The sequence below is a fragment of the Phocoena sinus genome, chromosome 2 (assembly GCF_008692025.1).
Source record: "Phocoena sinus isolate mPhoSin1 chromosome 2, mPhoSin1.pri, whole genome shotgun sequence".
Classification (NCBI taxonomy): Eukaryota; Metazoa; Chordata; class Mammalia; order Artiodactyla; family Phocoenidae; genus Phocoena; species Phocoena sinus.
The window spans coordinates 50,363,333-50,391,088 of NC_045764.1; the positions used below are offsets into that span (position 1 = coordinate 50,363,333).

Consider the following 27,756-nt stretch of genomic DNA (forward strand, 5'->3'; position numbering starts at 1 on the left):
CCTACCCTGCCAAGCTGGAAGAGGTGGGACAGCAGAACCCCTGGTAACGTGGGGAGCTAAAGAATTGAGAACAAATGGCTGCAGGCTGAGTCCAGGCAACCGTGAGCCGCTCTACAGAACCCGATGGATGCGCCAGGGCGGTCCGAGAGACGTTCGTACTGATGGGACTTCCATACAGGTCTGGGTGCTGACATCACAGCAGCTGTGTGGCCTGATAAACAACGGACAGGTGACGATGTGCACCTGGGTGAATGGGAGAAGGACAGTAACGGGTAGACTTCCTCGGCATTCTTTCTGCGAGTCCTGCCCGCCGTTATCCGACAGCCGGCGACGAGGACTCACGACCGCCCACGCCTTCGGCTGGACAACCGCGCGGCGCCACTGTCAGTCCGGCAGGGGGCGCTGTCCGGCCACAGTGGCCGCGCCGGGCCGCGCTCTGATTGGCTGGAGGCCGTGGCCCGCGCCCATTCCCGCCCTCCAGGCCTGTTAAGTGCAGCCTCTCGCCAGTTCCAGCCCCAGTCTGCGGGCCTCCGGAGTAGCGGTGCGGCAGGAGGGCCACAGCAGAGGGGACAAGACCAGGGTAGGAGGGAACTGGCCGGCTGGGAGAGACCCGGACACCATCAAGATGCTGTCCTGGCGGCTGCAAACGGGCTCCGAGAAGGCCGAGCTGCAGGAGCTCAACGCCCGGCTGTACGACTACGTGTGCCGGGTACGGGAGCTGGAGCGCGAAAACCTGCTCCTGGAGGAGGAGCTGCGCGGCCGGCATGGGTACGAGGGCCTGTGGGCCGAGGCGCAAGCCCGCTTCACCAAGGAGGTGCGCAGCCTGCGGCAGCAGCTAGACGAACTGAGCTGGGCCACAGCGCTCGCCGAGGGCGAGCGCGATGCGCTGCGGCGCGAGCTGCGGGAGCTGCAGCTGCTGGGCGGGGAGGCACGCGCAGCCCGCGGCCGCCTGGACGCCGAGCTGGACGCGCAGCGGCGGGAGCTGCAGGAGGAGTTGGGCGCGCGCGCCGCCCTCGAGGCGTTGCTGGGCCGGCTTCAGGCCGAGCGCCGCGGCCTAGACGAGGCCCACGAACGCGACGTGCGGGAGCTGCGGGCGCGCGCCGCCGGCCTGACCCTGCGCTACCGCGCCCGCGCTGCCGGCCCCACCGCGCCCCCGCCGCGCATGCGGGAGGTCCACAACGGCTACGCGCTGCTTGTGGCCGAGTCGTGGCGGGAGACCGTGCAGCTGTACGAGGACGAGGTGCGCGAGCTGGAGGAGGCGCTGCGGCGCGGCCAGGATAGCCGGCGCGAGGCCGAGGAGGAGACGCGGCTGTGCGCGCAGGAGGCGGAGGCGCTGCGGCGTGAGGCGCTCGAGTTGGAGCAGCTGCGGGCGCTGCTGGAGGATGAGCTGCTGCGGGTCCGCGAGGCGTACGAGCTGCAGGCAGAGGAGCGGCAGGTCAGTGCGCTGGGAAGCCCCCAGCCCAGGCCCGCGCGCCCTGCGGGTAGGGGCTGCGGGGGAGCGGTGGGGCTACCCGGACCACGGCTCGTTCGTGCCAGGCGCGACGTCGCCCACGGGCGGGGCCGGCCCAGAGGGTGCCGGTGTGGACCCAGGCACCGAAGGGACCGCCCTGCTCTGCAGTGGGGCCTCAGGGTCCCGGCATCTCGCCACCCCTGGCCCTTCGACTCAGTGGGAGTGTGCCAAGTGGCAGGTCCCGCTGGATAGACCCGTCCCTGCCCTCCTATTTGGTTTTCAATTTCTTTGGCCCTCGGCATGACTGGGTGCATCCTGACAAATGACCCCGTCAAGCTCTAGGTTCTCTTTCAGTTTCCTGTAATTCGAAGACCGAGTTCACTTAACAGTCAACCAAGAAGCCCCAGAAGTGACTTCCAGAGGTGACAGCTCCTTCCTTCTCAGACAAGTCTCAGTGTTGGGAGGTTTCTAGGCAATGGCCAAGTCCTTATCGTGAGCCGTTCAGAATGGCAGCCCCGCTGGCACTAGGGCTCCCCTGGGGAAAACTTAACTTGTTTTACAAATCGGTTTTTATTTTGCCAGGATGATTTCCCAGTTGGAAGCAGCTGGTGGTGGCTTCCTGGGCCACTGCCTCATTTATTCTTAGGAGGGACAGTAATCTTAATGCAGAAAAGAGCATTAAGATCAGAGATGTTTTTCTCACAGTACAAGCTGATGTCTGATCTCTGGGTTGTGTAAAAGCTGTGGTAACGCAGGTCCCTATGGCAGGATGTTATTACAAGTACAGGTAATATAAACAGTTCCTATTTCAGAGAAGCAGAGCTCAGACTTCTGACACTGACACGGTGACACCTGTGGCTGGATTTATTGTCTGTACACCTAGCCCAGTCCCAGGGTTAGCCCTGGTCCTGCCCAGTCTGGGCCAGAATTGGAAGTATTCCCAAATCCTTAAACTGTCATCTTAGGATGACAGTTTAAGACAACATCCACACAAATTCAGAAATATTTTAAAGGGAACAGTTTGTAGCTTCAAGTTTAAAATTTGTGTTGGAGTGATGATTTTGTGCCTTTTTAAAAAATTAGAAGTAAAGGAAATATGGCAGTCGTGGCATAGAGGCTTGTGACCTCACAGGCATCCACAAATAATCAGCAGTTATTTGTTGACTACCCCTGGTCCTTAGCACTGTACTGGGGCTTCACTCTTCAAAGAACTAGAGTCTGGATGGGAAATCATATAAAGCAATACAGTACAAAGTTGTTTGGAATTTAATCTTTTGGATCTTAGGTTTTGTTTGGTCTCTGCCTCATAATTTTCAAAAGCCTTCTGCTGGGGTTGTAGGTGGGACAAGGGCAGGGGCCGGTGAAGTATGTGCTGATTTCCAGAGCTTACTCTAGACTCCAGAGCGCTTCCCTTTGCAACGATGGTGGCCAGGGATGCCAGTTCCATGGGCCCCCATGCTCTGTGTTGAGTGAAAGTTAAAAAGTGTCTTTAATGTAAGCTTTCACAGAGCTTTTAACCAAAGAGAAGCGCCTGCCAAACTCACTGCCCACTGAACCCCTTTGTAGGGAACCCCTGCTACCACCTCAAGGGTCCCTGCTGTGCAAGCAGGTTTGGAAAAGGCTTCTTTGAGGCGTGTTTTGTGGGCTAAATCCCCACCATTCGTTTGCAGTCATAGCTCACTTGGCTCATTTTGGACCTGGAAGCTCTGGTTTCAGTGTTCTTTTTTAGCAGCAGAACCCTTTCCCCCCCCAGTTAACTCTTAAGTGCACCGCCAGATATGAAACAGATAAAAGCAGAGTTCCTCTGATTCCAGGACAGGTGGGGACCTGAAGTGCCATTCAAAATCACCTTATTTGACACAGAGACTCCAGGGCCCTTCCCTGGGGTCACACCTGCCCCAGAACTAGGATCCCACCCTCCTGTCCAGTAATATCTCTCCTATTGGAATTTGCTTCTTTCCCCTAAAAGTAAAGAGTACGGAAAATGTCTATAAGGACTTGGATATTTCTCAGTTCCAATTTGTGGCTGTTTCATTGTACTGAATGTTTCCTTATCCATAGCCTGAATCTTTCACCAGTTACCTTAAAGCAACCATATTTTAAGTTGCATTCCAAAAGACTCACTACCAAGCGTTAGTATTTTTTTTTAAGAAGTGTAAAAATGCTAGATATTTTGTTAAAGAATAAATATTGATGATTTAACCCCAAGCCTCTGATGTTTTCAAATTCTATAGAAGCTTAGCCTGGGGAGACTGAAAATATCATAAAACCTGATTTAACTAATTTACTGTAATAAAAGTTTCATTACTAAGAGTTAGCCTTTATCAAGAGCTTTTTGTGTGGCAGGTACCAGAGGTACCGAGCCCATCACATGTGTATTCACTCTTAGTCCTCACATCAGTCTTAGGAGGTGGGTACTCATATTTACCCCATCTTACAGATGATGAAACTGAGGTCCATAGGTCACCTAGTTAGTAAGTAGCTAAGCCTGGGTTTGATTCATGCTGCATTGCCTGAGCAACTAACCACTGGGCAATATTCCCTCTCTTCTACCTGTTCTATTAAAGATGAACTTTAAACCAGTATTCAGTTTGCTTTCATAGAACAATGATCAGTGTTCTTCCTAAGGGAAGACTGTTAATCTACAGTCCTAAAATGCTTTCAGACCCTTCCAGCTGGCTGTTGTCAGAATACTTTTAGTGTTAAGTCTTTCATTTACTATCTTTTTTTTTTTTTTGCGGTATGCGGGCCTCTCACTGTTGTGGCCTCTCCTGCCGCGGAGCACAGGCTCCGGACACGCAGACTCAGCGGCCACGGCTCACGGGCTCAGCCGCTCCGCGGCATAAGGGATCTTCCCAGACCGGGGCATGAACCCATGTCCCCTGCATTGGCAGGTGGACTCTCAACCACTGCGCCACCAGGGGAGCCCTCATTTACTTTTTAACGTGTGCCATGTGGTTTTAATGGGAACCCCTCTCCCTCATCTGGAGGCAGGAGCACCCACATAGTGCCCAGGCTCTGGGCTGGCACTGCAGCTTGAGGGGGAAAGATGCTCACTGGGACTCTCTTTCTGGGAAAACTGGGCCTTCCCAGATGGCCTACATGCCTTAGACCTCTCTGGGAGGCCCCTCACCTCAGATTTGCCAGAGAAGAGTTTGCTGAACTGACATCCAAGTTCCCAGCATTTTATATGTAGTTCAGATCACTTGAAGCCTAATTAATATACCCTGTCTCCCAGTCTGCAGAAAGGGGCTTCAGACAAAAACTGTAAGATGTTTGTGATTTACACCAGCCTTAGCCCATAAACGTTGAGATTTTGGCTTGTGAAAGTGCACTCTTAGTCTCGAGGCTGCCTGTGGCCAGCTTCCACGCTCCCAAGACATGACTGAATGAGAACTTTCTTTCGATTGGAATGGAGCTGGTTTAGCTGCCCTACCTGGGTCTGAATTGTGGCTCTGCCACTGTTTGTGTCTCCGTTTCCCCACCTGTGAACTAGGGGTAATGAAAATGGCCCACAGGGTGCATCCGCATTCAGTTCATTCATTGAGTACTTGGTGTGCCAAGTTTGCCTCTTAAGTGCTGGGGGTACAGCAGGGAGCATAATGGAAACAAAACAGAGAAAGTCCTTGACTGCACAGGTCTGGAGGTGGAAACAGTTCAGTGTTCAGGGGCGGGTGTGGCTGGGGCGAGGGGGCGAAGGTGGCCTCTACAGGACCTGGGCTTGGGCTCTGCGCAGAAGCGGGTGGTGACCCGAGTCTTCATGGGATCTCCCTGGCTGCTGTGATACACATAGACTGTGTGGGGCACCTGTTGGGAGTAGGGAGACCTCTTTAGGAGACACTTGCCACCGTCAAGGCAGTAGGTGCTGGAGGCTTGGGCCAGGGACAGCAGCGAAGGGCAGAGGCAGGAATCTACCCTGAAGTTGAAGCCCACGGGGTTTGTGGATGGATTGGATGTGGTGGGAGAGAGGGAGAAATCAAGTCTGCTCCAGGGCCTGGGGCCTGAGCAGCTGGAGGAAGGGGTTTGGTGCAGAAAGGCAGGCTTGGGTGGGAGAGCAGATTTCAGTTTGAAATGCCTCTGAGATACCCACCTGGTCTTGTAACATAAAATGATGGGTCTGGAGTTCATGGTGTTGTATGGGCCAGAGCTATAAACACTTAGTTAGCATCCAGTCAATGCTTGTTATTAACACATCTAGTTTTTGCATCTAAATGAGGTTATCACAGAATTTAAATTCCCTCGAGCTCTTAAATGTTCAAGATTCTCAGTGCATGACCGTGACACTTGCAAGCTCTTCCTGTTGTGTCTGGGTGACTTGCTCAGCAACAAGCTGCTCAAGTTTGGTTAAGAGAAAGTGAATTCTTTGGACAGTGAGGGCAGCAGGCTTTCCCTGGTGTAGCCTACATTTCATCATCAGTTGTGATGCTGCCCAAATGTTCTCTAAATAGCAACTAGAAAGGTGACCTTTCTCCCCAGCTCTAACGTTTGGCAAAACTGCTCCTGCTTGGGTTAGAATTAGCTGCTGTGTCTCAGGCTCCAGTGCCTTGGCTTGGCCCACGGTTTGAAAACTTCTGGAGAAGTGGAGGCCAAGTCTGAAGCTTTATTCAACCAGCAGGATCGGTTACAATTTCTGTGAAGACTGTTGGGAGCCAGTAATTCTTACATTCCTGCTTCCAGAAGTCAACGAATTTTCCTTTGACAGTTTAGGAAGAGTTGACTCACATGGGAATGTGGTTGGAACTGCACTTATTTTAACTTAAACAGAGTTTGATTTTCCTCCTCTTATTTTGTGGGGTGCAGAAATGTTCTTCACCCCCAGGAGGGAGAGAATCTTCGTGTTACCTCCTTGGCATAGCTGGGAGATCTTGACCTGCTTAGGAGGCTTGTAGTTAGAGAATTGAATGTGTTTGATTTTTTTTTTCTAAGCATTTTAACAGCAATCAAACTTTTTTGTGAAGAAGGCATTACTACACATTGTCAAATTTTAATATTTAGGTAGAATTTCCTGTAGTAGGAAGGAGTCATATGTTTACAGAACATTTTATACTGTAACCTTGTGCCTGAGCTTATACTCCCTCTAAAATGGGGGAACATAGGCTTTTAACACTGAGACTTAACTATAGAATGTGTGAATGTTATGACTAAATTCTGGCAACTGTCACTTAAATCAAGACTGGCCAATGGTCTGCTTTGATGAACCTCTTTATCTATTTATAATGCCAGTTTTGGAGGGTGTTTACACTTACCCACCCTGGGATACTAGCTAGCGGTTTTTAAATTTACTCCTTTGCTTTAAAAGCTAAGTGGCTTCAGTTTTTGTTTTTAGCATACTTTATATAGACAAAAATAACCTAACAACAATTATTAGCTTAGATATATAGAACTACTATGAGAAGCAGAATTATTTACATGCTGATCATTCATGCATCTTTTTAGATGGTAAATCCAGTGTGGGATCTTAGTTACAGTCATTCCTTAGTTTCATAAACATTACCTATTTACTTTGGGCCGCCAGCATATTGCCAGGTGCCTTTGGTGGAGGGATTACATGAGAAATGAAAATAGATTCCTTCTCCCGTTGTCTTATAATTTTTAAATTCCACAAAGATGAATGTCTAAAAATGTATCCTGTTAATTGTATTCAGAAATGCTACGTTCCATTGCAAACCAAAAGTTAAAGTATATGGACTTATTCAAAGTTTAAATATTTGTTTAGTTAATTATTCCCCAGCATAACTATAAAATGTTATATAAAACTGTAATGCAGAGTAGGGCAAAACTGTAAAATGGTACAAATGAAACCATTGTGTTTATTAAATATATTGTTGATTGAAAATAGTACATTTTGGGGACTTCCCTGGTGGCGTGGTGGTTAAGAATCCGCCTGCCAATGCAGGGGACATGGGTTCAATCCCTGGTCTGGTAAGATCTCACATTGCCACAGAGCAACTAGGCCTGTGTGCCACAACTACTGAGCCTGTGCTCTAGAGCCTGTGAGCCATAACTGATGAGCCCTTGTGCCACAACTACTAAAGCCTGCATGCCTAGAGCCCGTGTTCTGCAACAAGAGAAGCCACCGCAATGAGAAGCATGCCCACCATGACGAAAGAGTAGTCCCTGCTCACTGCAACTAGAGAAAGCCCGTGTGCAGCAACAAAGACCCAACGCAGTCAAAAATAAATAAATAAATAAAAACATTTATTAAAAAAAAAAGAAAACAGTACATTTTGAGGAGGGTAATATTATATTGATCATTTCATTTTAAATCTAGTTCACCGGTTGCGTGCTGTGTGACTTGCATGTGAAGGGCATTTTTCTACAGGCAGGGGCTGTGGGGATGCATGAGGCAGTGATAGACTGTGCCTTGCAGTGTCTCCCAGCCAGGGCTGGGGACATGGACAGATGCAATTAACCAGGCGGGAGTGGAATTGCTATGGGGGCCATGTGAACACATGCCCAGGGAGCACTTATTAAACTACACGAGAGCAGTCATAAAAGTTTATATCCAGGTCTGGCCTTTGACATTTATGCCCAGAATATATTCTTGTCACATTAACATAACTTTTCTTCCCAGATGATTTTAAAGTGGCTTTTCTAGGTGAAACAAAGAACTCTGTATCATGAGTATGGGGGAAATTCTGTTTCAGATCTGAGTAACTTATGTTTTAAATATAGTAAAACCCCTGCTTTCTAGCCTTATTTTATTTATTTATTTTAAACTTCTCTTTATTTTTTAAACAGATTTATTTATTATTTATTTTTAAAATTTATTTTTGGCTGCGTTGGGTCTTAGTTGCGGCATGTGGGATCTTCGTTGAGGCATGCGGGATCTTTCGTTGGGGCATGCGGGCTTATCTCTAGTTGTGGCGTGCGTATTTTCTCTCTATAGTTGTGGCACGTGGACTCCAGGGCGTGTGGGCTCTGTAGTTGTGGTACGCGGGTTCCAGAGTGTGTGGCCTCTGTGGTTTGTGGCATGAAAGCTCTCTAGTTGAGACTCGCGAGCTCAGTAGTTGTGGTGCATGGGCTTAGTTGCCCCACGGCATGTGGGATCTTAGTTCCCTGACCAGGGATAGAACATGCACCCCCTGCATTGTAAGGTGGATTCTTTACCTCTGGACCACCAGAGAAGTCCCTAGTCTTGGCTTATTTTAAATAGCATCTTACTTCATTAGTGTCATGTATTGACTTCCCTAAGCTGACTGATGTCTGAGCTGTAGAGATGCTTTACAAGCCTTCATTATTATTAGGGAGAATGAACAGAGAAGCCTATGTACTAGCCACATCTTCCTTATGCGCTGATTAAAAAAAAAAAAAAACCTTCCAGGTGGGAGAAATATAGTATTTAAAAATCATCCTTGGGATGATTAAGTGGTTAAGAATATGCCTGCCAATGCAGGGGACACGGGTTCGAGCCCTGGTCTGGGAAGATCCCACATGCCACGGAGCAACTAGACCCGTGTGCCACAACTACTGAGCCTGAGCTCTAGAGCCCGCGAGCCACAACTACTGAGCCCACGTGCCACAACTACTGAACCCCACGCACCGAGAGCCCTTGCTCCGCGACAAGAGAAGCCACCACAATGAGAAGCCCACTCACGGCAATGAAGAGTAGCCCCCGCTCACCGCAACTAGAGAAAACCTGCGTGCAGCAGCAAAGACCCAACACAGCCAAAAATTAAAAAATTTATTAAAAAAAATAAATAAAAATCATCCTTGCAATGACTGCATTTTTAATAAACTTGGAGGTTTTTCATCTCTTTTTGTGTCCTGAGTTCTTGGTACCTTAAGTTCAACCCAGCAAAGCTCCAGTCCTCTGATCCCAAAACCTTCTGTTCTCCTTAGAGAGAGATCGCCTGCCTGGAGGATGAGAAGGCAGCCCTTACCTTGGCCATGGCTGACCGGCTACGGGACTATCAGGAGCTCGTGCAGGTGAAGACTGGCCTCAGTCTGGAGGTGGCAACCTATAGGTAAGGATGCTGTGCTGAGTCCACCAAGCTGGAGCTGGCAGTGTGAAAGTCCCTGCAGCCTCCATGGAGTGGCTGTGGCTTTGTGTTACTGAGCACTTACTGCCTGCCAGACGCAGTGCTAAGTCCTTCGCAGCTGCTCACTGCCCATAGTCACCCTCTGGTGGTGGACACCACACATCCCTTTTGCAGGTGAGGGAAGGGGCCTGGAAGCAGGGGTCCAGGCTGCTGAGGGCCTGTGCCTTACCCACCCAGCATGGCAGCCCTTGGTGGAGCCCCTGGCTGAATTGAGGGATGGTCCTAGGGCCAAGCTGGTGGGGGCCTTGCTGGGTCCCTGCTCTGGGAGCTATGCAGCCTGAGTCCTGCAGAAGGGATGCTGGTCAGGGCATGGGGGCAGGGGAGAGGAGGCACTTGCCAGCCTGTCTTTCCCAAGGTCCATCTCCACAATCTTCTTGGAAATCTCATGGGGTGAACAATTGCAAAATTAAATTGGTAGGGTATTGCAACAAATGCTGAGTGAGATAAGCTGGGCTTTACTAATAAGGAAAACTTCAAAACAATCGGGCTTTATTTGGGGGAAGGAAGCATTAGAATTTTTTTCACTTGCAAGTGGCAGAAGTCCTTCTCAGACTGGCTCAAGTCAAAAAAGGCATTTATTACTCATATAACTGAAAAAGTCCTTAGTTTTGGGCGTGGTAGTTTCATCCGGTGCCCGGATGGGGTTGTTGGCGGGCTGTCCCTGCCTGCTCTGGCCCCTCCTTCCTTGCTCTGCCCCCACAGTGGCAGGAGGGGCCCCAAGCAGCTCCAGGCTTTTGTCCTTGCAACCCCCAATCCTGTGGTCAGAGGAGGGGGCTCTTTCCCACCATCCTAGTAGGACTCCTGGACCTGCTCTGGCTCTGCTGGGTCATGTGCCCATCCTTGGCTGGGGGAACAAAGTGCTTGAAAGGGGTTAGCTTCCCATGAGTCACATGGACTGAGATTCGGGTGGGAGGTACCCCAAACCAGGCATCGTTCTAGAGCGGATGCTGGGTCAGCCTAGAAAACCCGCATCTGTGCCCCTGTTAGGCGACACCTGGTGTCAGGTGAGGTCTTTTCTCTACAGAGGCAGTTGGATCTTCTGTTTCCTTTTTGTAAAAGTTCTCTGGGTCGGAGTCAGGAGACTTTGATTTTATGCCTCATCTCTCTGGGATTTTGAGCCCTTTCCTTCCTTGCTTTGTCCTGCCCCCCAGTTCTCTGTCATGAAAAGTCAGAGGGCACAGGTGGGCATCTTGCCTGAGAGGCCGGGGCGTTACCTCTCTGGTAGGTGTTCACAACCCTACCAGCTTAGCTTTCCTCAAGGCTTAGCTTCTTCTAGCTTTTCTCTTGGTTGCGAGCCTTTTTCACTCATGTCAGCAGGGACAGAGTTTACTCCTGTCTGTGGCCGGGCATTTCTTTAACCCATTTAGGGATTGACTTGGCCGTCTCCTAGGAGATTAGGAAGCATCAGTCCTTTTTGGGAAGTGAGTGACTGATTTCACTGTGTACCTTCCTGAAGTCCAAGTTTGCGTGGGGAAAATGGGGAGCCCTGCCCAGGGGCCTGCATATGCCCGGTGCTGCCCAGCTCCAGACCCCAACCTCTGTGGTTAGAACTGCTGCCGCCCCCCTGCCCTCCAGTGCTTAGGATTGAGTCTGGGAGATGCCCGCAGGTCTAAAAGACAAAGAGGCGGTAGCATATGACCTGTTTCTTTGTATCAGCCAAAAGCCTAGCATTTTTTATCACTGATAAGTGTCCTGAAGGTAAACCCTTGTCATGTTTTACGTGATTCTTTCAGTATTTTGTGCTGCTGCCCAAATTCTGAGGCCAGGTATGAAAATTCCTCTTCACAAGTGCCCATTTGATATTTACAGACCTCGACCTTCCATCTCTGGGAAGTTGACCTTCTTCCCACACCCTGCCTCTCTGAGGGCGGCAGGGGCAGTCAGCTCCGTGGGGACCACGTTCCAGGGTCCTGTGCAGTGTGACTGCTCACCAGCCCTGTCCAGAGGGGCTGAGGTGGCCAGTGCTATGGCAGGCATTGCTTCACCTGCCATGGCTGAGGTTGTGTTTCCCCGAAGTTTCGGGCCACTCCTCTAGCACTGCTCAGACAGACATGTGAGATGTGTGAGCCACTGCTCACACAGCGCACATGGAAGAGAAGGGCTGTGGCTCTGGAAAGCTGAAAGCACTTGGCAGCACGGCTGGACTCTGTGGGCTATGCTGAGGCCAGGTCTCAAGTATCATGAACCCTTCCAAACCCAGATATTTAGCCCTTTCCGGTAACCTTAAAGAAGAAACGTTAAGGTAATAACAAAATGGTGCAACTCATAGTTTATAGGGATAGACTTACAGTTTATACGTAAATATATAATTTAACAAAATAATAAAATTAAAACAAAGCAAACCTCAGAGTCTAGGACTGGTGGATTTCACCAAACCTAAGTTGGCCAGTTGGTGGCCAGGGAGACCGTGGCGCCTGGCCTGGCAGGTGAATGTGAGAATGAGCCCTTTGCTCCCACATTGCAGGTGGTGATGGGCAGAAGCTGTGGGGCTGGACTGGGGCTGAGGATGCTGAGAGAAGGGGGAAGTGTGGGAGAAGACAGGCTGGCACAGTTGTGCTCGCTCTTGTCTGCCTGTCTCCAGTGGTGTCATGTGGGGCTGGAGATGCTTATCCGCCTGATATGTCATCTCGAGGTTTTTCCTGACGTGTGAGCGCTTGTTATACGAGGGGCTGAGTGATGAAAGGGGAGGTTCTCGGAAACAGGACAGGGCGTGGTTCTCAGCGGCATCTGCACGTGGGCATCACCGGGTGAAGCTGATGAAGCATCGGCTCCTGGACCCGGTTTAGATATTCCCACTAGATTGGCACAGGGTGGGCCCAGGCATGGTAGTGCTAAAGCTCCGACGATGATTGTCAGATGCGTCCAGGGAAGAGAAACACTGCAAGGTCCAGGGCCTTGCTCACAGGGGCCTGCAGACCCATAGTGTCGGCATCACCAGGCATCTCAAACTTGTGGGAAACCTTGGGCCCACCCCAGACCTGCTGATCAAAGTTGCCTTGTCACAAGATCCCAGGTGATTTGTGTGCACGCTACTGTTTGCAGAGCAGCCCACGGGCATCCAGAAAGCTCTAAGCCTGTCTCACAGCACCTGGAGGACAAGACAAAGGATAGGCAGGCTGAGTGTGGGGCTGGTGCTGTGGGGGGCTGATGGAGTGTGCAGAGCAGGCTTCCTGGAAGAGGCAGTGCCAAGTCTTGCAGGAAGGGCAGCCAGGAAGAGACCGTGTGGGAAGGGCTTTCCAGGCAGAGTGGGCAGCCCGAGTGAGGATCTGGGGACTGACCTAGCGTGGCATCTGTGGCAATGCCGAGTATTCGGGCGTCCCTGGGTAGCTTGGTTTTGGGGGCTGTCATTGAGGGCCATGTATGTTGGGTGGCTGAGAGCCACACCCGTGAAGCCATGTTTTGTGAGCTGGGTGGGGTCTGTGCTCCCAGGCTGCTCTGGAGATGCTCGGCATGCAGGGTGTGATGCCTGCTCAGAGGGGCTCAGAAGCGTGCAGCCGGGTGCTGAGGATCGTGTGCTGTGGATAAGGCTGCGCGGACCGAGGCAGCCTCCTACACCATAGGAGGCAAGACTTGTCCCCCAAGACACACAAGTGCAAGTTTTCTGGAATCAGAAGGGAGTTGTGAGAATCAGAGAAGTTTTCTAGAGGGAGATGAGATTGATCTGGGTCTTGAAGGATGGCAGAGATTTGAACAGACATAGAAGAGGGGGGAGGTGGGAAGTAGGGGGTGGCATGGGAGGAGGGAGGGAGAAGTATGGTTAGGTGAAAAGTCAAACAAGATGTTAAAATAACAGTATGCGTGTTCCAAGAAAATACTGTACATGGCTTACTGCCAATGAACAGAGTTTGATAAAGATGGTTAGAAGAAGGAATGGAGAGCTTCAGGCCGAGGTAATTAAGAGAGATTTTCAAGGGATGTGGGATTTGAGTTGGGCCTTGAAGGGGCAGGGAAAGTGGGAAATAGGAGTTGGACTGGCAGAAAGGTGTCAGAAAGGAGCTCCAGGTGCACAAGTCAGGATAAGAAAATAAGTGGAGGAAGGAGAATGCAAGATGAATCAGCAGAGGCCTGGAAGGAGACAGATTGCAGGGGCCTCCATTGCCAGGCCACTGAGATGGGGCGGTCCCAGGGCCAAAGCTGAGGAGAGGGGAGCCAGCTGCTGGCAGGTGGAGTGCAGGAGGGTCTGGGCCTGGGGTGGAATGAGTATGTGTGTCTGTGGGTGGGGGCGAAGGCCTCGGGAGGTGCATGTGGTGGTCAGAGATTCGGGGCCTGACATAGGTAGGTACCCGAGGGAGCCTCTGCTCAGGGCTGGTCGGGGCAGTGATGGAGGGGCCGGGAGCAGGAGGTTTCTGGGTAGGAACGTGGGCAGATGTGCTGCTGGGCACACACTCTTGTAAACTAGATCACCCTACACTGAGCCCCTTCCACAAAGCAGGTGGAGAGGGCTCAGTGGGCTTATTCAGACTTAGTGTATAATCTGAAGATGGTGAAACTGACAGTATTAAGAACCCACCATGTCCCAAACCCCTCCACTGCTGACATAAAGATCAGGCCCAAAAGCTATCGATTGAGAACTTGCAGAAACACAGTTAAAAAGTAAATAGAGCACTCCCGCCCCCATCCCCCCCCAAAAAAAAGAGAACAGAACACAATCATCAGGAGTAAGCTGTTAGAAAATATACTGGAAAAAAAAAGATAGTCAAAATTGAAATAAAAAAATGCAAAAATAACCCAGGAATAAACTGAGTCCAGAAACCACAAAACTGAGGGTAAGAAGGGGCCCATCCTGGATTTCTTATCTGGGGGACAGATGATGAAATCTCCATCAAAATTTAAAAAGAGGCTTTTTTATGTTTTGGGGGTGGAGAATATAACAATTCTGATTTTCACCTGGAAAAATGGAAAGCAGGGCCAAAGGATTTCTCAGACAGAAAACACTAAAGGAAGTCTTGCCTGGCCAGATATGAAAATGTAGTGCAAAGGTTTCCTGCCTGGGGACTTTATGGCAAAGTCCTTTTAAAAGGTTAGTTTCTTTGTATGTCTGTGCTGGGGGAGGACGTGCAGAGCCTCCCTTTCCTCTTTCTGATGGCAGTGGGCAAAGGTGGCGGGTTTTAACTGAGAATATTCAGTCTCTAGGTTTAGACTGCTAATGAAGCAGTATAGATAACGCTTAACATTGCTAATATCATCATTTTAATGATGTTTCTGGTTGCTCCATTGTTTTTAAGATCACCTGTACCTTTTTATGTGTCTGTTCAAAGGAGAGCATTTCTTGGGAAGTTCTCAAGTTCTTGGAGAAATACATTTTTTAAAAATTAATTAATTTATTTTTGGCTGCATTGGGTCTTTGTTTCTGCACGTAGGCTTCTCTAGTTGCGGCAAGCGGGGACTACTCTTCGTTGCAGTGCGCGGGCTTCTCGTTGCAGTGGCTTCTCTTGTTTTGAAGCGCGGGCTCTAGGCGTGTGGGCTTCAGTAGTTGTGGCACGCAGGCTCAGTAGTTGTGGCTCGCAGGCTGTAGAGCGCAGGCTCAGTAGTTGTGGCGCACGGGCTTAGTTGCTCCGCAGCATGTGGGATCTTCCCGGACCAGGGCTGGAACCCGTGTCCCCTGCATTGGCAGGTGGATTCTTAACCACTGCACCACCAGGGAAGTCCCCATTTTGTTTTTTTAAAGTTGAATCCTATTTTTGGGAAAACCTATAAAAATATGTTAACACTGAGACTTACCTGGTTATTAGGTGAAAAATTTGAAGCTAATAAAATCTTGTAGTTTTAAGGATAGAAAATTAGGATCAATGGATACATTTGGTTGTTAGCCTTACCCACATCATTGCGTAAATGAATTAGCCCTCAGTTAACCATGACTTTAGGTAATCCAGAATCTCTTCCCTTCTTGAACTACTTTGGTTAATGGAAAATCACCTTTCTTCTGAGGTCAATAGATGATGATGTAGGTGATGATGACGATGGCTGATATTTATCGAGCGCATATTCTGTAACAGCCATTGTTGCAAGAACTTTCCAATCACTTTATTAATTACCACCGGAAACCTGTGAGTGCTCCCTGTTTCAGAAATGGGGAAACTGAGCCACAGAGGGTTTGAGCGGCTTGCCCAAGGTCATAGGACTAGGAAGTGGCAGGATTTGAATCCAGGTAACCCGATTCTGGAGGTTTCTCTGTTAACCACTCCCTGTGCTTCCTCTTTCTGCTTTATTAGTAATCTTATTCTTTATGTCAGTCTTTTTTTTCTGTCTCTGGAATTGACAAATGGGCTTTCCTTATGTGATTTCATCCCGAGCACAGAGGGAATGACCAGAGGCTGCCTGGCACCACTGCCTCCTTGTTGTCTTTCATATGCCTGTGCTTAGGACAGACCCTTTCCAAACCAGATGGTGATGCTGGTCCTGTGGATGGACTTCTGCCCCTCTCTCCTCCCTTCCCACTCCAGTCCCCAGTCTAGAGTGACAGGCGGTCGCTCCCCTGTCCTCTCTGGAGCTGGGGCCCAGAGAAGCTCCTTCTCCCAGCCCCTCCCCCTTTTCCACCTAGAGCCTGCGTTTTGCCAGGAAGCACCACGTGAAACATCTCTCCACCCAGGACCAGGCAGGCTCCCCCACTGGCGTTGCTTCTGGAAACATCCTCCGACTCTGCCTCCTCCCTGACGCTTGTCCCTGTTTCTGGTGGGCGCGCAGGGTGGCCGCCTTGTGCCCACTGCGTGGAGCAGCAGCAGATGTGCCCTGAGCTGCCGTCAGGATGATCTATCCCAGACGGGAGCCCCGCTGCTGGCTGGCCCATGGGTGGTCTGTTAGGGCCTGGCACCCAGCCAGGGGCCGCATTAGAGCTCCCTTCCAACCTGTGGGCTTGCCTCGGCGGCCTTAATGAGGCCAGGGACCTGGTTTTCCAGCACATGTCTGCTTGTTTTCCTGCTTTTCGAGAGGCTGCCAACCCGTGGGCCTGTGTGAGATGTTCACTTATAGTCCGTGATTCAGGCGGTTGGCATTTCTCACTGGCACGGTGGGTCCCAGGCAGTTCTCTTCCACCGCTCCCCAAATCCCCAGAGACTGCTTGACCTGCTCCTTCCTTAAAAACCTTCCTTTGAGAGCTTTTGAGGGAATTAACCCTTTTTGGCCTTGCCCCGGGCGCTTTGTTTATGCCTCTGCCGCCTAGTCTTGTGAGCTGTGCTGGTGGAGACGGGTTGTCATGTGTCATTGCGGGGGTGGGGGTGGAGGGTTCGTAAAGGCATGGATTCAGGGACCAGTGTCCCAGCATGCCTGTGAGGCCCTTTGCTGGGCGCCCAGGTCGAGAAGGTGGCTCCTGCCTATTGCATCAGCCGCTGGGAGGAGGAGTCGCTGTGGACCTGAGTGCTTCCCTAGTGGGAGCTGCTGCTCTTCCCTGTAGGGACATTTTGATTGAAATCAAGAGATGTTGGATCTGCTTTCATTAATATGGTCTGGAGGGTCTGTCTGCAGGATCTGTTCTAAAATGTATGTGAAATGGCACCATCTCTGGCCCCGCAGGGAGGCCCAGGCAGCTTGCAGGGCGGCTGAGTGCCCAGGCCTGGGCTCCCTTTCTCTCGCTGAGGAGTGCAGGCCTGCACTCCAGTCTGCTCACCTGTAGGGCCAGGATGCCCATCGTCGGCCCAGTGTGGGGTTGCCAGGAGGACTTGGTGAGATAGAGGGGAGGGTTAGAGCCTGCTTGGTGCTCAGTCTTAGGGTTGCTGAAGGCCTTGGGCACAGGAGCATTAGTGCTGTGTCACCCCTCGGGGTCTGGTGCCCCCTCCTGACTCAGGGTCCTGAACTCAGTAAAAGTTTGGTGGTGGTTTGGATTTTCCCTGAAAGAGAAGCAAAACCATTCCCCTTTGAGGGGAGAGGGAAGAAATTTTTCCCCCAAAGGGATCTTCTTTATCCTGACCGCCCCCCCACCCCACCTCCCCAGTCATCAGTTCTCTGCTGACCTGGATGCCCTGCAAGCACTTTCTGTCCTGCCTTGGGCAGCTAGCGTGGGAGCCTTGTGGTACCTGAGCCTTCCTCCCAAGCAGGCAGAGAGAAGATCTGAAATAGGACTTGGCTTCTCAGTAGCCCGCCTTGGACCCTTAGCTGTAGGATGCTACCTTTCCTGCTGCTGTCATCCTGGGGCACAGACCCTCACAGGCTGACTTTTATCTTGAACGTGTTCCTTTTATTCTATACAGACCTCGGGATTTTCTCGGCAGTGGATGCTATTTGTGTTCCTGGAACCGAACATGCTTGGTCATGAGGGTGTGGGATTAATGGGCTGGTGTCCTGTTTCCTGGCTCTCGCCTGGCGTGGAGGGCAGGGCTCTGGACGCGGCCCCTCGGCTTCCTGCGTCCACACATGCGCACTGCAGTCGCAGCTTCCAGGAGAACCCTCCTGTGCACACCTGGACTGGAATCCCTCTCATCCTTGTCTTTGCTTTTTCCTCAGGGGGGCCTCCTTGCTCTGTTCCATCTGCGCACAGGGTTCTCGCATTTGTGGGAATCACTGCATTTGAATCAGTGGAAATAGAACTTGGCCCTGGTCTGCCTGATCCGAGAGTCCCCACCCGGCTCCGGCGTCCCTTCCCTCTTTGGCTGCCTGGCTCTCAGTGGTCAGATCAGCATTTCCAAGTGGACCCCACTTCTGCTTGCCCTTTGCCATATGCAGTATATTTCTTGGAACTGACGTTAGTGACCTCACACATTGCCCTAGCAACTGGACAACTGGTGTGCCCGCAGCAGCCCATGTCCTAGGGTCTCCAAGCGATGGATATCCCGCACTGACCCACTGTGGTGTGCTGGGGCTATGGGGCCTGACCTCTGCTCTCTCCTCAGGGCTCTGAGTCATAGACGTGAATAACAACTTAATGAAGACTCTAGAGTTTTACACTTTGGGAGCAAGACATGGCCAAAGAAACCACCTAGTCCAGTGCATTTTGCCATTTTATCAGAGGAGATACCTAGATGCCGCCTGGAATGAGACCCCTGGGGGCCATGGTGGTGGAGGGGGGTGGTCTGCAGCTCTTCCTTCTCCTCTTACGCCTGCCCTTTCCATCTCTTCTCTTTTTTCATCTCTGAGATGTCCCCATGGAACCCAGTATGAAAACTGCAGATGCAGTCTGGCTGCCTTATTTACAAACAAATGTCAGTCCTTATTCTGCCCTTAGTCAGCCCCTGACCTGTGACTCCAGAGAGACCCCAGTGGGGTAGTAGTAATTGTTTTGGGTCCCTGTAGCCCAGGGTGACCTGCCAGGCATGGGCCCTTCCTTGCTTCCCAGGGAAGCCAGACCCCCGACCTCCCTTCCTGGGCCCACATCCCTCTGTCTCTTCCTCCTCCATGCCCTGGGTTTGGAAGGGTTTTCTAGAAGGCCTTGGCTCTCCAGTCCTTCTGAAGCCCTGGCCCCCTCATTTTGTTCACTTAGCTGAGAGACGCTCTCTCCAGCCAGGTCTGCTGGGGTGGGCTTGCATCGCAGTAGTGCAGCATCTGTAGACACATGACACTGGGACAGTGTATCATTGACCAGATCGACAGCTAACAGAGGCACTTCTTGTCTTTTATTTCCTAATGAGTTTTTTAAAAATAATTTTTACAGAGCCTTACTGGAAGGAGAAAGTAATCCGGAGATACAGATCTTGACTGAGCGCATTGAAAATGTACCACAAGGTAAATATAAGGAAAGCTTATCATTTAACGTTAAGATGCTGTCTATCTGAGCAGGTTCATTCCATGGATAAAGAGTAAAGCATCATTTATCTGGAAGAGTTGGGGTTAGATAAGAGTTTTCAGATACCTGTCATTTGTCCCTCTCAAGTATCAAATAGATTTTATTTAATGGGCCATAGTTTCAATAATAATGCCAATGAAATTGTGTGGGAAAGGGCTTCATTAACTCATTTGTTCATCTAGCCAGTGTTTGAGGGTGCTTCCTACCCAGCGTGGTGAGGGAGGAGAGGGCTGATGGAAAGCTGGGAAGTGTGAAGGGTGAGAGGTGGACATGGATTTATTCATCACACCCTGTGGAGGGAACACCCTTTACAGACCAAAGACTTACAGCCTTAACCCAAACCTAGGGAGGTATTACTTTGTACAGCAGGCAATCAACACTGGAACTCGTGACCCCACCGGCGGGAGAGGTGGGAAGGATTACACTGTTTCCACCAGCCTATGTTTGCGTGGGCAGCTCAGTGGTGTGAGCGGCAGTGTCACCTAGTGCCCTGAAGTCAGCCTCTGTTCGGGCCTAAAGCTGCAGCACAAAGCCTGTATTTCCTGTAGCTGAACTGACATTAGAGAGTTAATGTTCGTCAGAAAGACCCGGAGAACCTATAGGATAACTCTTTTTTTTTTTAAAGCTTTCTCTCAGTCCTGTAAAACCTTAAAAAGCTTTCTGGCTAAGCAAGGGCAGATTACGTTACGTGCAGTATGTTCTGTATACACCTTACTCTGTGTAGTTTCAGGCTCCATGAGTGTTGCCATGTTCAGAATCATGGTACATTGGGATTACATGTATGTACTGGTTACTGCTGTCAGGAGAATGTGATTATAACAGTCAATCTGGATAGGTGGTAGTTTAAAAAAAATAACACTCCCCATCTTTATTTTCAAAAACAACATTCCTATTAGACACTTCACAGATTGACAGGTTACTGCGTTCAGAATAATTTTGGTTCCAGTCATCTGTGACTGGAAGGGATTTGGTCTCAGTGTCCTGCCAAGTTTGCTTTTGAATTTGAGAGTAAGGTTGGTTGGCTGCCATGGGGGGAGACCCAGGGGGCGAGAAGCCTCTGCCCAGCTCAGCAGATGGGTGTGGGTGGGCACAAAGGGGTGCCTGCAGGGTGGATGATGCTCCTGGCTCGGCCACATTCCTGCCACCAGCTGCCACCCCTAAGAGCAGGTACCCAGGGTGGCATGTCTGCGGATGGTCCAGAGCAAAGCAGGAAGCCCCATGGACCGCCTCCCAACCCCAGGACCATGACATTAAGACAGATTGTAGTATTGGTGGTTGGTTGGCTTCCTGCTTTGGCACCTTTTCAAATGAGATGTTTGTATTAAAAAAAAAAAAAAGTATAAAAATAGAAGAAATCAGGAATTAAAAAAAAAAAGTCAAATTCTTCAATATTTGTTGGCCCAACATGGAAATCAGTGAAAAATAAGAGCATAGTAAAAGGTGGAGGGGTTATGCCATTCGGTGTTTAGTATTTATGTACTCTGTAGTAATTATGAAGCTCTTCTCTGCTAATCAGTAAAATAAAGTTATCTCAACAAAGTGGAAATGAAGGATTCCAAATTGTGAAATTTCTGCCACATAAATAGCGCCCCTAACGTCTCTGGCACATGTGCCATGCTTTACGATCACACGTTTGATATATTTAAGATGCATGAATATTTTAAGATCAGTAATTGGAGAAAAGTGTTGTGTGGAAGCATTCGTAGGGCTATATTTTATTGTCATAGGTTTCTTTAAACTACCAGAAAAAAATAATTTGGGGGTTGAAAATATCTCATTTATAATGACCCTCCTGTGGTAATAGTGTATATTATGATGGGATGGGATTTGATCTGTGGTGATGCTTTTCAGATGAAAAAAGGTAATGATGACTGTCATTTTAATGCACTGTTCAATTTCTACAGAATTCAGAAACAAGCCCTATCAATATACCACCTCAGTATTACAGAGGGAAAACGAAAGAAATCTGTTTCCAAGGCAGAAAGCACATTCGGCGAGCTTCAGTCACAGCCCGGTGCCCCGTTCTCAGACGGCTGTTAGAAGCGCTGCCAGAAGAGACTTGCTGGGCTCCAGATACTCTTCCTTTATCACTGCCCGGCAGGAAAACTCTTATGAAAAAACTGCCAGCAGTCAAACCAACTTCAGACATTTCTCTCCAGCCCCTGGTCTTTTAAGAAATACTGAAGCTCAAGTCAAAACATTCCCTGATAGACCAAGAACCGAAGGTATAAAGGGCCCCCCCACTAGTTTAGCCAAAGAGTCCGCCGTTGCCCAAGAGTCCTACCAAGAACGCCGGGACAATGTGGTGGCAGGTGCTCCCGAGAGCACTTGGTCGAATGAGAGGACCGTCATTTTGGGAAAGAAAATGGAAGCTAAAGCCACAAGGGAGCAGGAGAGAAACAGACCGGGAACCATCCAAACAAAGCGAGAAGAGAAAATTTTTGATTCTAAAGAGAAGGCTTCAGAGGAGAGAAACTTAAGGTGGGAAGAACTTACAAAGTTAGATAAAGAAGCAAGACAGAGAGAAAGCCAGCAAATGAAGGAAAAGGCAAAAGAGGGGTCACTGAAGGAGAAAAGTGTGAGGGAGAGAGAGATACCGATCAGTCTAGAAGTATCCCAGGACAGCACAGCAGAGGCGGCCCCCCAGGGTCTCCAGACACCCCTAAAGAAGGATGCTGGTGATGGAACACGTAGAAGGGTGGAAACGAGAGAGGCGGGGCTTGGGCTGGGCACCAGCGACACTGCAGGCTCTCTGAAAGGTAATACCACGACCGAAACCATAGCTGAGAACATCGTTTCCAGTATCCTGAAGCAGTTTGCCCACTCTCCCGAGACAGAAGCATCTGCTGATTCTTTTCCAGACACAAAAGTCACTTACGTGGACAGGAAAGAGCTTCCCGGTGACAGGAAAACAAAGACTGAGATAGTCGTGGAGTCAAAACTGACTGAAGAGGTCGACATTTCAGATGAAGCTGGCCTGGACTACCTGTTAAGCAAGGATGCTAAGGAGGTGAAGCTGAAAGGAAAATCAGCTGAGCATTTGATCGGAGATATAATCAGTCTTGGTCTGAAGGGGAGAGAGGGGAGAGCAAAGGTCGTCAACGTGGAGATCATTGAAGAGCCCGTGAGATATGTCAGTGGTGAGAAGGCGGATGAGTTTTCTACACCATTCGAAGTGGAGGAGGTCGATGACGTGTGTTCGGGCTCCAAGGGGCTTGTTGTTCAGGAGGAAGTTTATGGAGAAACAGATATCACGTGCTCAGGGAATGAAGGTCAAAAGACCAGGCAGCCCCAAGAGAACATAACTCACTTTGAAGAAGTGACGGAGGCAGGTGACTTGGAGGGAGAGCAGAGTTATTTGGTGTCGACTCCAGACGAATACCCTGGTGGCCATGAGAGAGATGAAGGCCCTGTGTACGGGCAGATCCACATCGAAGAGGAATCCACCATCAGGTACTCCTGGCAAGATGAAATTGTGCCAGGGTCTCGGAGAAGAATGGAGAGGGACGATGCATTGGGAGAGAAGGTTGTGAAGCCACTGGATGTTCCAGAAGCATCTCTGGAGGGGGACATGGGTTCTACTCACTGGAAAGGACAAGCGAGAAGTGGTGAATTTCATGCTGAACCCATAGTCATTGAAAAGGAAATTAAAATACCGCATGAATTCCACACATCCATTAAGGGAGGCTTCAAGGAGCCCAGGCACCAGCTGGTGGAAGTGATTGAGCAACTGGAGGAGAGCCTTCCGGAGCGCATGAAGGAAGAGCTGTCCACCTTCACCAGAGAGGGTCAGGGCGGGCCCAGGGGCGGCTCCGTTGATGTAAAGAAAGTCCAGACCGCGGGTGGCGGGGCTGTGACCTTAGTGGCCGAAGTCAACCTCTCGCAGACGGTGGATGCCGATCAGTTAGACCTGGAGGAGCTGAGCAGGGATGAAGCGGGTGAGATCGAGAAGGCCGTGGAGTCGGTGGTACGAGACGGCCTGGCTAGGCAGCACAGCCTGGCCCCTGGCAGCCCAGATGGGGAGGCCAGAATGGAGGCCCCGGCTGCTAGCCGCGGCTTCAAGCGCTGGGCCACCCAGGAGCTGTACAGCCCCTCTGGTGAGGAGGCCGACGCCGGCCGGGCCTCTCCCCGCACGGAGCTGGTCACTTCCCAGGGCCCCGTGTTGGCCACCGTGGAAGTCACCAGCCCAAGGGGCTTTGCCCAGTCACACGTGCTGGAGGACGTCAGTCAGTCTGTGAGGCACGTTCAAATAGAGCCCCCTGGAACTTGGAGGGCTGAGCAAGTCTCACCTGAAGGATCCGCCGCCCAGGTGGTGGAGGTAAGTGGGGAAGGTGACCTGAGTTGGGCGGCAAGCTCGGCAGAAGCCAGCTTGTCTGCAAGGCATCTTACGTTGGGTCCCAATCAAAGTCAATTGTCCAAAGAAGTCTTCTTCCCAGGGCCTGACTCTCCCTGTCCGGGGGCAGGGGACTCAGAAGAGCCTGGCCTGGCAGAGGTTTCCACAGATCCTGACAGATTGGGGAGGCACAGCCCCTTTGGCTCCCAACAATTTCATTCTAAGAGGGAAATTATTTTTCAGGCTCCCGCTTCTGAGGCAGGGAAGGTTGGTGATTATTTTTCAGAAGAGTCAGTGGGTACCCAGACTTCTGTGAAGCACCTTCAGTTAGGCCTCAGGGAGGGGTTCAGTGAGCTGATCCAGCTCACAGCCCCCCTTTCAGACAGAATGGAGTTGGGTGTCAGAGAAGCTTCTGTGCACACGGAAGTGTGGTCAGGGAATGGCACATCCATCAGGCACATCAAGACCGTTCCTCAGAGGCATCAAGGCACCGAGCAGATAGTTCCCCCACCCTCGAAATTTAGTGACTCAGAAAGCAAAGCCCACAGAGAAGACTCGGTAGATGTGACCCAGGCCACCCATAGTTACGCTGTGGGTAGGAAAATCCTGATGACTGAAAAGAGCACCTTCCAAAGGGCCGTTTCTGAATCGCCTCGGGAGGCTAGTTCAGGAGACACCTTAGGGGCAGAAGCGACATCAGGTGTGAGCAGATCCTTTAGGCATATCCAGCTGGGTCCTGCAGAAACCAACACCTCTGCACACGTTGTCTTCCACGGACCCATTTCCAAAACGTTTGCACTTGCTGGTTCGGTGGACTCCCCTGAGGTAGGCGAGGTCGCAGACAGTGGCAGAACACTAAGGCACGTTGCCCTGGGGCCCAAAGAAACTTCGTTTACCTTTCAGATGGACGTGAGTAACGTAGAGACAACCCCCCGCTGGACCCGAGAGGCCACAGTCCTCTTCCCCGCAGGGACAGAAGCAGAAGCTCATAGTGTGTCTGACCGTGATGCTTGGAGAGATGCCAGCAGTAGGAATGACCTGGCAGCTGGCGTGAGCTTTCAGGGCTGTGCTGGGGACAAACACCAGGCCCCCGGGGAAAAGGGCAAGGAGCAGGCCGAGTTTCATAAGATGGTGCAGCTGCAGAGGATGGTAGACCAAAGGTCGGTGATTTCGGATGAAAAGAAGGTTGCCCTCCTCTATCTAGACAATCAGGAGGAGGAGAATGAGGGACACTGGTTTTGATAAACATATTTTGTTTTAAATGCCATCTTATTGGGTAACATACCGACACACAAAGGCCTTTACTTCCTTTAGGGGAGGGAGGCGCACTCTTTATTAAAACCTCCCCCCTTTTTTACTTTCTTTAAAGAGTGCTCCAGGCAATGTCAATTTACTTGATAATCTGTAAAGATTTCAAACTAATTCATGCCTTAAAAGGCTTTGGAATTTTATTAAGTTGGAACTTTGACAAAAATATCTTTTATCTTTTTAGTCTTAAAAGTTCCTTGTTCTGGAGTTTTCTTTCTACTCTACCGTTCTTGCACCAGGTCACAGAAATGCCTCACATCTGTTTGAAACTATATCTAGGCAAGATGCCTAAATGGTAATGAGATTAAAGTAATATATTTAAGAGTAAATCTTATTTGCATGTGCTAACATTAAATAGTAAACTAACATTTTAAGGGAAAAATGAATACGTTTTTCTCTTTCCAAAGTCTTTTCAAAAAGAAATCATAGGAAATAAGCAGATTTTTAAAAAAGCTAAATGATTTCATCTTAGGAAAAAGTTATTTGTCGTAGAGTTAAATTCATTTAAAGACTTGAATGAATTGCTTTCTATGTGCAGAAATTTAAATAATATAGTATTTTATTTATGGAGAGGACAGCTCCAGCCTCCTGCAGTATATCAGGTCAGCACACTAGCTACGTTTGCATAAGTTCCTGGAACGCTGCACTGGGTCCAGGCAGGGACAGGGGCTGGGGGGATGATTATTGGGAATGGCTTACAGTACCAATTTTTTGCAGTACTAGGTTGTTTAGTGCACAGTCTAAATATTCTTTTTTGTTATAACCTAAGTTTTGGAGTAGCCGGCTCTTACCAAGGTATACTTGAGCTTTTCTGCACTTTAGCCTCTAAACATTTAATTTTACTGATGGGAGGTAGACCCTGAAGACAGTAAAAAGAACGTTGATGCGCAGACTGTAGCTGGACTTGTGGGATGGTCATGCACAGTAAAGTTGAAAGCCCAGGTGGGCTGTGCCTCCCAAAGAAGCCCTTTCCAACCCACTGATGATGGGGTGGAGGCCTTTCTGAGCGCAAAGAGTTAGAGATGGAAAAACGGCAATCAACCTCATGGAGGTTTTTGCACTTTCCGCAGAAATCATGACGGTGGCGGTGTTTTGTCCAGGGAAACAAATAATACATTAAATAGAATAAGGTGTTTTGGGGAGGGAACTGGGTGCCTCTCCCACCGCCCAGCCCTGAAGCACCCAGGAAGGGCCCTGGAGGAAGGCAGAGGCCCTACTCTTCTGGGCCACAGAGTGTGGCCCTGTAGATATACACCACTGAGTTTAAGATACTAGAATGGGTGTGTTCTGTTGGATTTATTTTATTTTACATAAAGGTATTGTTTTTAAAGCTTCCTCCTTTAAAGGTGTAGCCTCACATAAAGATAGTATCTCTAGGAGCACAGTATTGTAATCCAAGCTAGTTTCTTTCACTCAATGTTGTCAAAACTGTACTGCCCCTAACTTTGTCATCCTCAGGTAGGACATGATGATGGGGGCCGGTTATGGAATTTGAGGGTCTTCCCTCTAGGTTTTACTGATGGCCCTCAGACCTCCACAACGCATATCTCCTCAGCTGCCAGGAATGGCTACAACAAGTAGTTTAGGGAGAGTGCGTTTTCCTAATCAAGAAGTGGAGGATCAATGCAGCACAGCTTTCAGGGTGATCTATTTTTAAAACACCGTGAAGCAGGGTATAGAAAGAAAGTTGATTTGAATTGCAAGTGTAAACCTTTGTTATCTGCCAAATGCACTAGTGATTGTCAGAAACTGGTATGGTGGTGATGGCTTTGCCAATGAAGACTTGTTTCTAATAAAAAGATGAGTTGATTTTACATTAGTTGTAATTGGTAATGATTTGTATAAGTTATTTATTGGTGAGAATTCGGTCAAGGTGACAGCCTACTGTTTGATGGCAAGACAGACTGATGATGGCGGGAATCTGTTATGTGTGTCTAAGTAGGCTTAGTTTAATGCCACTCTCCTAGCTTGTGACCTTGGAAATGAGGGCTAATGTGAATAGGTTTATTAAAGTCATGACCGACCTCCATTGGAAAATAAATGTCTTAGATATTAATTTTTATCTCCATGTTGGAATGCATATCTTTAAGAAGTATCCTGACAAGAGTATTTACCAGTATGGAGTCATGAGCTGTTGTTGGTTACTAAGTCTCTGGAACACCCAGGAGCAGGGTGTGCCCTTGACCCTGTGACAGGTCATGCCACAGCTCCGTGTCCTTTAAAACCAGTCACTCTGGAGACAATAGTAGTCAACTGTGTGGTGGGACAGGGTAAGGACACAACCAGTCTTTTCACATTTATTTTTGTGTAGACAAAACGGTATTAATGGAATGTGTTTCACCTTCCCACTGGCTGTTTTGATATTGTTTGTTTAAAATGTATATTTAGGATGGAATCATCTGAAAAGCTGATCTTGCTAACCACCTGTGAGGGGATATGTCATAAGAATGTATAAAAATAAAAATCTAAGAAAAAATCCCACATTGTTCCTAAAGAGAATGAATGTTTTCCAGTAGGTTTTTTTGTGGTTTTTATTTAAATTCTAATTAAAGCATATATGTGTTTATGTGCATGTTTTTTTTATGGTGGCACAGAATCACTGGGGAGAATATATGTGAAAAGTCCCAGTTCTTTAATTCCTCACCTGAATTAGAACTCGATATTGTTAGCACAGAACTAGAAAGCATGGCAGACAGAGCATAAACCACTGGCTTGTATTCAAATAGACTGGACAGTTTGTGGTAAGAATGTCATCATGACATCCCGGAAGGCTAGTGACAGTAGTGTGACCAACCATCCCGTTTGGCCTTGAATGGAGGGGTCTCCTGGGACATGGGACTTTCAGTGCTAAAATGAGAACAGTCCTGAGCACACCGTGATGGTTCATTACTAACCTTAAGTGCAAACCGGA

General features: G+C 49.5%; 1 protein-coding gene across 2 annotated transcripts; it reads left to right on the plus strand.

Annotated features, from left to right (window-relative positions):
• The first annotated feature begins 534 nt into the window (after positions 1 to 534).
• On the plus strand, positions 535 to 27,411 carry SYNM (synemin). Of its 2 annotated transcripts, XM_032623729.1 has the most exons (5): positions 535 to 1,435; positions 9,293 to 9,417; positions 19,073 to 19,143; positions 21,109 to 23,522; positions 24,441 to 27,411. In XM_032623729.1, the coding sequence occupies exons 1-5, from the start codon at positions 626 to 628 to the stop codon at positions 24,777 to 24,779; spliced, it is 3,759 nt and encodes a 1,252-aa protein (XP_032479620.1). In that variant the 5' UTR covers positions 535 to 625; the 3' UTR covers positions 24,780 to 27,411. The 2 variants fall into 2 exon arrangements, with proteins under 2 accessions (XP_032479620.1, XP_032479618.1); XM_032623727.1 differs by having other exon boundaries at positions 21,109 to 27,411.
• The last annotated feature ends 345 nt before the right edge of the window (positions 27,412 to 27,756 follow it).

What these genes read in the sequence shown, in the direction of transcription:
- SYNM (XM_032623727.1), top strand. Translation starts at nt 626, where the DNA reads ATGCTGTCCTGGCGGCTGCAAACGGGCTCCGAGAAGGCCGAGCTGCAG. An exon ending in CTGGAGGTGGCAACCTATAG is followed by an intron (nt 9,418 to 19,072) that starts GTAAGGATGCTG and finishes TAATTTTTACAG; the next exon opens with AGCCTTACTGGAAGGAGAAA. An exon ending in CATTGAAAATGTACCACAAG is followed by an intron (nt 19,144 to 21,108) that starts GTAAATATAAGG and finishes CAATTTCTACAG; the next exon opens with AATTCAGAAACAAGCCCTAT.